Source organism: Cyrtonyx montezumae, unplaced genomic scaffold (genome assembly GCF_038088225.1).
Source record: "Cyrtonyx montezumae isolate F1298 unplaced genomic scaffold, pur_monq_1.0 scaffold_6, whole genome shotgun sequence".
Classification (NCBI taxonomy): Eukaryota; Metazoa; Chordata; class Aves; order Galliformes; family Odontophoridae; genus Cyrtonyx; species Cyrtonyx montezumae.
The window spans coordinates 13,347,869-13,358,362 of NW_027072067.1; the positions used below are offsets into that span (position 1 = coordinate 13,347,869).

Genomic DNA, 10,494 nt, shown 5'->3' on the forward strand with positions numbered 1-10,494 from the left:
AGTGAGTTACCTTTTTAAGGCACATGCCAGTTGAGCATGTGGGGGAAAATGATTCAAGGTGATCTTACAGACAAAAAATAAATAAATAGCTGCATCTCACAACTGCATGGCACAAAAGCTCCACTGAACTGGATACAAAATTGGTTTAAAGGACAGCTGACACTGTTACAATGCAAAAAAATAAAAATAAAAATAATAAAAAAAATCACTGGTACCAGTTCCATAACCCACTGTTTCAGGAATGCCAGCACATCAGGACACCATCTGGGGCTGCTGCCTTTGGGCTCACCAAATCTGCCTGCAGAGCTTCTGAAGATGCACTTGCTGGGCCTGGCCTCTGCCCTGTGAGTACCCAACCCCTGTGCTCATTGCCTTGCTCTTCATGAAATTTTCAGTGTGTCATATTCCTGCTTGGTGGCCAGAGCAACAAAACACAGATTTCAGAAGGGTACATCTGCAGGGGCTCCAGAGGTTGAAACGAAGCCATAGTGACTGACAGCTGTTTGCTTGCAGCTATCTAAATGGTTCTTGAAAAATGTTTTGATGCAAAGTAGTTTTCTTGTTCTGAGTTAGAAAAGTCAGTATAGCTGTGTGATTCATGTGGGCAGTGGAGACTCTGGCATTCATTATGAACTGGAGACATGGCCGCTCTGAATGTGCACTGTACACACAGATTTCTGTCTCCAGCATCCTCTAAAAGCTGACTGAAGTTCATTGTCACCTAAACGATGCTACTGCAGCTGGGAAGATGACAAATAGCCTTTGTTTTTGTATCAGCCATGCATTGCCCTTAATTCTGTAACAGGAAAGGGACAGTGTAGTGTTGTATGTTTGCCCTGGAGAAGGCATGCTGATAAGGATGCTAGCAAGATATCCACATTCACACCTAGCAACGGCTCAAACTATGCTGTACCAATCGATGCCAGTGAGAAACGACACTGGGATCACCACATCTGTGTGCTGAAACTCCATAAAAATGAACAAAATCCCAATAGGAAAAAAGAACTTGACCTAGAAGTTGGCCACAGTGATGCTGTTAATGACAATACAGGCAATGGGGGAAGAAAAGCCACAGGACAGTCAGACTGTTCATTTTCATTAGGATATGCCAGAGGGTAGAGAAGGAAAATACCAAAGAAATAGCTCCATGTCTCACTCACCCCCTTTCTTCAGCAGACATCAGTAAAGACAATGAAACAGTAGTTGCAAAACTGCAAGGACATCCCTTTTGACTCCAGGAGAATCTCTTAACCGCATCGGAGTTGCAAAACAAATAATCGATCAATAACAATGTGGTCTTTCACTGTTCCAGAAACAACCTTTCTTTCCAGACGGACCTTTGATGCATTTTCAGCGCCACAAAGGGCGTGCACCTGGCTAACAACAAACCTTGCAATTACGGGATCTGCATCAGTAACAGTGATCCAATTTTATTTATTTATTTATTTTACACCGAAGTCTGTTTGAAGTCTTACTTCACTTGTTCCACAGTGAAATAGCACAAACGCTACAGCCCAATCCCTTTCCCAGCTCAGTATGGGAAAAGCTTGTGTCAGACATCCCAGGCCCATTTAACTAAGCACTAGTTGGCTGTTGCAGAGCTATTACCTCAATGGGAGGCCAGAAATAGAATTAATTATATTAGCATAACGACCTGTGACATAACTTTCCTTTGCTGTTTTCGGGAGGGAAGGAAACCTGAAATAATTACTCTCTGACTATAAATTACAACCCACTTCCTTAAAGTGATAAACTTTTTAGAAGGAAAGAACGAAGTCAATGTATTACCCCGAAGTCAAAAGCAGAGCTGACAGCTTAAACAGACTTCTGAAGAGCTCAAGGATTGCTCAACCTGGAAGCAAAGGCTTAGGAAAACCACCCTGCAGCTCTTCTGCAACCCCAGTTATGTGAGATCCAGCAGTACAGAACTTGCCTGAAGACCTGCCTGGAAACCAGACACCTAGCATGCGAAATACCACTGGATCACGACTTGAAAACCAAAACAAGCCCATGGCTGGAGGCAAGACAAATGGTCCAAAAGAAACAGCAAAAATGTGAAGAGGCTTTACCCAGTTTGATGCAAAGCATCCAGTAAGACTGTTAACATCAAGCCCTCTGGAAAAGACATTCAAAGTTTCTGCCTGTATAAAATCAGAATATAAGACATAAATGCTCTGTAGAATGTGTGAGATGTTCCACTGCTGTCCTTTTCAACCCCATTCCCCACTAGAGCCGTTTCTCACACTGAGTGTACACCTCATGCCAGACAATGGCAGGAGCTCAAACACTAATTCACAGCACAAAAAGGGACAAAGCAAGGCTCTACCCATGGCACCCAGCTCCCACCACATCTCCCAGTCTCTTTCACTGGGGTTACAGTGGCACCATGGTCCACCAATGACCTCCCATGAGTGGCACTCAGAAAAGACAACCACCTGCAAGGACTGAGTGCGTGTGTGCTAATTAACACACGTTAATGAGGTCACATTGAGTTGGCTGCACCATGCACCCAATCACTCAAGGCACAGGGTTGCACCTCTTTGCTTTGATGACTCCCCAGTGTCATGCTCAGTGGGAAGGGTTGTTAAAGTTACTATAAAAGAGTAATCTATTACTGATTACTCATTAATCAACAACAACAACAAAAAAAATCAGTGACATATTACTGACTATTCCTGTATTACACTAACTCGGCAGCAAAATCTAGCTCCCATTGTCAATTTGCCTTACACTTATTACAGTCATTTTCTCTGTACAACTTACACACACTTCTCTCCTCCTCCTTGCCCAAATCAGTACATGGGCTGTGACTTTCTGGAGCTGCCAAGCCCAGCTGCAGAAGCCAGAGGCAAAATGCTGCCCCCCAGTCAAGCAAACCATTTCAGCACCTTATGACTAAATAGCCAGCTGTGAATTTGGGACCCCCCTGTGTCCATCACTGGCAGGTAAAGGCATGTGACAAGCCTGGAGGCTGTGTCCAGTACAGGGTTGGTGGTTTTTTTTGTTTGGTTGGTTGGTTTTGTTTTTGTTTTTTTTTGTTTTGATCTTCTGAAAGCAAAGTCATTGGGCTTTCACATCTCCCCTAACACCATATAGGACAGAGTCAACCCAGTTCAGGTAACATCTGCCTTGTCCTGCTCTCCTCTAGGCCTGCATTGAGCATCTCACCCCTGCAACACTCTTTGTTGGAAGGCCTGTGCTTTGGCTTCAGCCCTCTGTCTCTACTCCAAACAGAGGAAAAGCTCTAATAATCTTCCTACTAGTTTGGCACCCTCAAATGTTATTGCTGCTTCTGCATGAGGAGTTTTGCCTGCAGTGTATATTCCTGTTCAAAGTGCTCTCATTAAGTAGCCGGATCTTTGTGCAAGATCTTCACTCCTAGCCCTGGAGCCCACATCCAACATCAACCTCAGGATGAGCAGGACAGGCCAGAAATGAAAGCCTTGGTAATAGCCAATGCTCACTGTATGTGTAGTGCTTGATTTATTAATCTCAGCCACAGGTGGGTCTTCAATATAAAATAATTATGAAAAATGAGGCATGAGCAGGGAGGCATTTAGCTAACAAAGCTCTAAAGGAAACAGCAGAAATCAGGAGGGTAGAAATGCAAACACAGTGGGAGAAAAGTAGGAGCTGCCCAAAAGAGTTCATTAAGGAATTCTGCACGAGGGTCACAGTAAAAGCTGCAAGGAATTTGCAAAGTTTGGAGCAATGAAAGAGCTGAGCTTGCATCAAAAATATCCAACTCTTGCATTTATACTGCTGGCCATGGGGCAGCTGTAATAGATGAGGCACCAGGTAGACGAAGACTATATCTGTCTCAGAACAAGGGGTGGCCAACAGGCAGAGTTAGAACTGAGTAAAAGGCCATTAAGAAAACCCAACAGCAAATAAACAAATGTATAAGCAGCAGTGACCAAAGGGAAAAACAAACAAACAAACAAAACAAAAAAAAAAAACCACAACACAACAACAGTATGAGAAATGTGAGACAAAGGAGAGGTGGAAAAAAGGAGCACAAGGATAAAATAGAGAAATGAGGAGAAGAAGACAACAGAACTGAAGACATCCCTTCCAGGGAGGGTCTTGCCAGGCAGCTCCCAGCTGGAGGTCATGGGGCCAGCTGGTCACTGCCTCCGCATCCCGCAGCCCCCCAGGATGCAGCTCCGTGCCTTTTATCACCCGAGTCAGATGGTTCCTCTGCAGAGCTCCAGGAAAGCTCTGCACTCCAGCTCCGCAATAAGCAACTTCCTTCTCTTCTTTTTTCAGGATCAGAATATATTTTCTCTTCCTCCTCCAGATATTAATAATATGGATCGGAAGAGCTTGCTATCATGAAGCGATGGGCGGTAGCAGCGCTGCACCTAGTGACATCACGCCGCCGCCTGGTCAAGTCTTCATCCCGACAGAGCTGCTCAGGAAAGCACAGCTAAATATCCTGCCAGATCCTCGACCAGATGACAAGTTGATTCACGGTAGTAACTAAAAGAAGGGAAGGAGGAGGAACTGCACCATTTCCTATGACTGAAACAACAGTACTCTTTACCCCAAGGAAAACTTTGTCCAAAGTTTTCACTGCAGCTGTTGAACTATACGCCAGACGGCTGAAGTGCATTGCCAGGGGACCCTGCTGGTGTACAGCATGAGCTTATGCATTTGGTATCCATCAGCTTTCAGAGAAGAAAGGCCTTTTTTCAGAACTTCTGTAGAGTCCTGTATGTCAGGGTACCTACACAATTATCAGAAACTGCTAATTAAAACTTAACAAAAATTAAACACTTTTCTAAGCTGACCTGAGGATGCTGAAATCTAAAAGAAATGCAACAGAGGCCTTTGGAAATGGGGCCTTTTACTCATTCTATCGGTCAGCTCACAAGGGACACTTTTCCTGATTACCACAGGCAGTTCATAATTACATCATCGCAGTAAGGGCACACAATATCTCACTTATTAATCATTTCCAGGAAGAGCACCATCAGAAGGTCATTCTTAATATCCCCACTGCCTGGCAAGGCCGTCTCCCATGCTCGCTGTAGGGTGGGTACTTCGGACTTTCCTCACATGAATTTCCTCTTTGAGCAAAAGAACATTCTGTTCCAAAAGCAGAGATGGCAGTAGAGGTGGAGGCAAAGAGGATAGGGTGGAAAGCAAGGCTATCACAGCTACCTGGAACCCTCACATCTGCATTTGGGAGGCAAAGATCTCCTCCTTCCACTACAGCAAACAACTGAAAACAGAAAGGAAACAAAGACAAGCAAGAAGTCAAATATGATGGAAAAGAGGAGAAGAGAACATAGGTACATCATAAAGGTAATATCATGGATAGAATTTTACTCTCGTGAAGAGCAACATTTTAATTCCTATTCAGAAGAATAACAGAAGCTATGATGCATACAAGAGGGGAGTGGGGGGGGGGGGAATACAATGGGCTGTTATAACTACAGAGTCAAGCAATTGCCCTCCCAGCTACCTTTAGTTCAATGAGTCCTGTGATCTGCTGCTCCATTCCTCCAAGGGCTGCTGATGAATTGTGCCAGATTCCATGTTTCTTTCCAACTGTTCTGAGTCTCCTGCATCTGATCTCAAAGAAGGGAGCAGAAACAGCTGGAAGAGAGAAACCAGAATGGCATAGTCCAGCAGCAACCCTTGGAAGAACAAACAACAGCCTTGTGAGAGGCACCATTGTCCCCCAGTACACGTTTGCATGTGGACATATATCCACAAGTCCTCTAGATGACACACATGTCATTAACACATCAGCTCTAAACCGTCACAAAGCACCAGAGCAGCTCAACAGGATGGCCACAGCCCACAGGTATGTGTGCCAAACCAGTCACACGTGCTAAATGCAAGCCAAATCCAGTGCCACACTTCTCCCGTGGTAAATTTGCTCCCTGAGGAGCTCCACCTGCTTTGCAGCACGTGAGCAACTCTCTGCTCACACAAGGGAAGCCAGTCAAGGTCTAGTCTATTTAGGCTTTGCAGCTCCTGCAGGACTAGCTTCAGGCCAAAGGAAGAGGGAGAGACAGAAGGTGAAATGGGACACTGAGGGAGTAAGCTTCTTCAGAGAAGAATTTAGGTACTTGCTGCCAAAGGAGAGGATTAGTTGTGAAAATCAGGAAGTCAGGGAGGCAGAGAGCAGCAGGAGGCCGTTGCTGATAATAGGGACAGTAGGAGCAAGGCTATTGCTCCCCAAAGCACATGAAGAGGAGATAAAAAGGCTTGTGCTCTTTCATATGTGCAAAGACTAGAAAGAGGGATTGAAAAGGTCAGGAAGATGAGGAGATGGTGACAGTTCTGGTGGAGGAAAGGCCATAATGAAAGAAAAAAAAAGAGCCTTTGAAAACAAACCGTGGAAAAGTGATTAATAAGAGCAGAACTGCTAGGGTTGGTGGCAGTACCTTTCCGTTTTCACCAGAAAGAAATAAGACATTGCAACTTGAAGCAAAATCTGGGGATGGGGACCAGGGATGCAGCAAGACCATGACAGAACATTGTCATCAAAAGGACAGAAAAAAAATTTCAGGCAGAGAGCAAATCAGGTTAGAATGGTTATGAATGACATGGAGGTGGGAACAGAAACAAGTTTAAAGGCTCATGGGATATTTGTGGCAGGACAGCCCAAAGGATCTCCTGCCAACCTTACAGTAGGGATGAAATAGAAACCATAACATTTTTCCTGACCACAACTTCCTTATAACTGATTACTAGAAAACACAGGCACACGTCTCTTCAGGACAGCAGTACCACTGTGAACCTCTTCCAAGCACATGCAGTACCATTTCTCTAAGAGTCCTCAACCTCACATCCTTTCTACCCTTTTCATAAGGGCCAGGTCATTAAGAACAGTAACAAAACGAGTACCTGGAGTATCACAAGTCTGTCTGTCCCCTGAAGAGTTGGTTGGGGGTGTCCGATGTCGGTAGACGAGGTGTGGCTTATTGTGCTCTTCTTCATACTCTTGCTCAAGTGACAGCAGTGGCTCTACAAAATAGTCCCCATCATCAGACTTGAATGTGCCTAGCTGAGTGGGACAGAGAAGGACAGGGTCAGTGACAAGCCATGGGGCAGGAATACCCAATCCAACATTAAGCAAGGGAGGTGCATGAACTGGCTCTGCAACAACCCCTGTGAAAGCACAGGCTGGCACTCTAGCTGTCCATCACACTGCTCACAACCTACTTCCTTCAGCCATCCCACTTAAGCTTATGAAAAGCAAGGTCTTAATTTGTAGGAGGGAATACATGAGGGGGACGCCTGCCAGACCTTGTCCCTATGCCAATGACTGAACCACTCCTGCCCAAGGGGCCATGATGCTCCAGCACAACCCCAACGCATTGTGCCACTTTTTCATGCAGCAGCTGTCCATGAAACGGGCATTAAACTCAGATGTGAGGACCCAAGAGAGGAGCCCACCCAGTGAAACCCCTGAGTATGGAAAGGCACCACTTTAGTGCATGATATGGAAGCACTGACAGTTAGTTGCTCACGAGTATGAATACAGGGTGGGGAAAAAACAAAAAAAGTCAGCAAAACATCCAGGACAAAAAAACTTCCTGTAGCCATCCTAGGCTAGGAAACAGGATAACTTCACTGGATATGGTGCTGGACAAAGGCCTGCCCAGTCACACATGTGCACCAGCCCAGCTCAGTCTCCAGTCCAACCTGCTGGGATGGGGCCTGGGGATGAAGCATGACACGATCAGCCTGGTATCCCCTGGTAGGAGCAGGGACCAGCAGAGACCTCCTAGGGGAGCACCCGAGGCAGTCGTTGCTTCCCGTGCCTCGCTGGCACTCCAGTGCTGCAAGGAGGGTGCCATAATATGGACGAGCATTGCTAGGCAGCTTCTGCTCATCCCTTTGCCAATATCCCCTGGTGCAGCAGAACACCAGGACGGGCTGCGAGGCAGCCTGTGTCCATCTCCTCTGAGGTCACGCCTCTGTGCCATGCTGCAGGAAGGCTCTGGGGGCAGCACTGCTGGGGACCCCTCAGCCATCGCTCCAGGCTCCGGGCTGCGGGTCGGTGTCCGTGCCAGGCTGTCTGCTGGGAGCTCCACAGCAGGGCTCTCCCCACCCGCTGATCTCCGTGGCGGGGTGCCGCTGGGTGGCACTTTTGCCCCAAAACCCGTGGAGCAGAAGGGCTTTCCCCCAATCCGACGGGATAATAAAAGCGGGCTGCGAGAAAGCCCAAACCGGGGCGAGCCGGCCCCATCCCGTAACCCCAGCCGGGGGCGGGGGAAGGGGGCCGGCCTCTATTCCCTCTGCCCACCCTCCTTCGCCTGCTTCTCCTCCTCCTTGCTTCCGCCCCGGTCGCCGCCGCTGGGCGCCCGGTGGGGCCGGGACCCGGGGCTCACCATCCCGGAGCAGAGGCTGATGACGGCGGTGTGCCGCGGCCGGGCGTTAACGTGCCCCCGGTAAAAGCAGTGCTTCACGTCGGTGTCCGCAGCCTCGGCGTAAAGGTTCCGCTGCTCGGCGGCGGGCTCGCCCAGGAGGCTGACGGTGAAGAGCGGGGCGATGAAGGCCGAGCTGGCCGTCAGGTTGAAGAGGAACTGCTGCCCGAAGGCGGAGAGCCTGTAGTGTGCCTTAGGGGAGGAGGATGAGGAGGAGGCGGCGGCCGTCCAGGCGTCGGGGGCAGCGTTGGTGCTCCGCCGCCTCCGCCTGAAGTGGACATCGGTGGGGAAGGGCTCTCCAAACTCATTCACCCGGGTAGGAGTCACGATCTCGTACTCGCTGAGCTTCTCCAGCAGCTTCGCTGCAAGGGAAGAGAGGCACATGTCCCTGAGCTGGGAGTCCGGGTACCTCGCCCCCCAGAGGCGGCAGCCCTGCACCCCCGGGCCGCCTCCCACTCCCAGAGCACCCCCGTACCTTGCCTGGGGTGCAGCTTCTGCCTCCTCGCTCCCGTCCTTATGCCGTCGATGAAGAGCGTGGTGAGTGCCAGCGCCAGCGGCGCAAGCTGCATGGTGCTGCGCGCTGTCCTCAGAGGAGAGCAACCTTCCCCCGCTTTGCTTAGGCTCTTTTCCTTCTTTTTTCCTTTCCTTCTTCCCTTTCTTTTTTCTTTCTTTTTTTTCTCCTCGCCCCTTTCTCCCACCCCCCCCCCCCACCACCACTACCACCACCTCCTCCTCCTCCTCCTCCCCGCCCCTCGGAGCAATGCCGGGGGAAGCGCCGGAGCCGGGCTGCGTTAGGGGCGGGCGGGCCGGCGGGGCGCGGGGCGCCGGGGGCCGCGCATGGTGCCCGGGGGGTGGAGGGGCCGGGACGGACCGACGGGCCGGGATGGGGGAACCGGCCGGCCGGCCGCCTGCCTGCACTCCCTCGCTTTCCTCCTCTCCCCCCGTCGGGCTGGTGGACGGGGTACTCCCGGGAGCCAATTTAAGGGGGCGGGCTCCATAGATCAAGCAGGAGAAAAAGATCCCGCCCTGCAGAAGCAGGGACAGCCCTTCCTCTCCTCCCATCCCATCATCCAATATGTCACTTTCAGTCGGAGGAATCGGCGGATTCTTAAGTTTTCGCCAGGCAAAGCCTTCGCTGCGGCAGGACCGCGCTTGGACGGGGCGGGCGGGTCCGAAACCCCATTGTGGCCCGGGCAGAGCGAGGACCTCGAGGGAAGAGTTGCTTCTTCACTCACCGGCAGGAGACCAGAGTTTTCTTGTATTAAAAAAAGAAAAGAAAAATGCCGGTTATGGCATCTTGAAGAAGTGAACACATACTCGAAGAATCCCACGTGCAACACTCTATAGCATTGCTTTTCCTCTGCACTTCTCAGATGTGAAGCATTTTGAGCAACTTTATTTAGAATTAATTTTGTGTTGTGAAGTTTTCAGCACCCTGAGGGAAAAGAAAGATGATGGCCTTGTCAGGCTCAGCAAAGCCAGAGTGCTTCCAGCCTTGAGTTGCCAGTATATGACCAGCTCTAGCATCAGCACTAGGGTCTCTTGCTCCCAGCTTTAGAACTGGTTCAAGTGCCAGTCATCTGCAAAGGAACAGCTCCTCAGAATAGCGAAACAAGGCTGCATCTCCATGCACTCACCTGTTGTGAGTGAGCCTGCACCACATGTGTTAGGAACTGGATGATCTTCAGGCAGATGATCCATTCCAACCTAAGCCATCCTATGATCTTCCTGTCCTGATGGCTAATTGCCTGCTCATGTACACACACATTGAGAAAGAAGTCCTCAGAATAGGAAAGATACCAAACTATTCTGAGCTGGCTGCAATCTGCAAAGCCTGCTGGGCCTGCTGTGCAGCCTTCTCGGGCTGGTCATGAAGAAGCATGATGTCCTCACCCTTCCCATGCTCTGTTATGTCCTGATGGAGTCTGAAAAGCCACCAAAGTCCTGGGGCTTCTGGATGAAAGAAAAAAAGAGTATCCTGATACATCACTGCATCAAGGTGAGGCTGCCTTGTTTTCTCAGCCTTCACTGCCTTACCATCAATGCAGTATCAGCTCCTATGCTGTGGTGCCAGTCTGTTGTGCTCCTGGGACTACTGAACCCC

The 10,494-nt window shown here is 49.3% G+C and overlaps 1 protein-coding gene across 4 annotated transcripts in view; it reads right to left on the reverse strand.

The window, feature by feature from the left end:
* The window catches only part of ADAMTS9 (ADAM metallopeptidase with thrombospondin type 1 motif 9), a 66,892-nt gene extending 57,831 nt beyond the window's left edge, over window positions 1–9,061 (reverse strand). For all 4 annotated transcript variants that reach the window (XM_065749523.1, XM_065749522.1, XM_065749525.1 and 1 more), the window contains exons 1-3: window positions 8,866–9,061; window positions 8,355–8,752; window positions 6,865–7,024 (exon numbers count right to left, since the gene is read on the reverse strand). In XM_065749523.1, the coding sequence (XP_065605595.1) occupies window positions 6,865–7,024; window positions 8,355–8,752; window positions 8,866–8,959 (652 nt within the window). In that variant the 5' untranslated portion in view covers window positions 8,960–9,061. The remainder of the gene's footprint in view (window positions 1–6,864; window positions 7,025–8,354; window positions 8,753–8,865) is intronic.
* Between the last annotated feature and the right edge of the window lie 1,433 nt (window positions 9,062–10,494).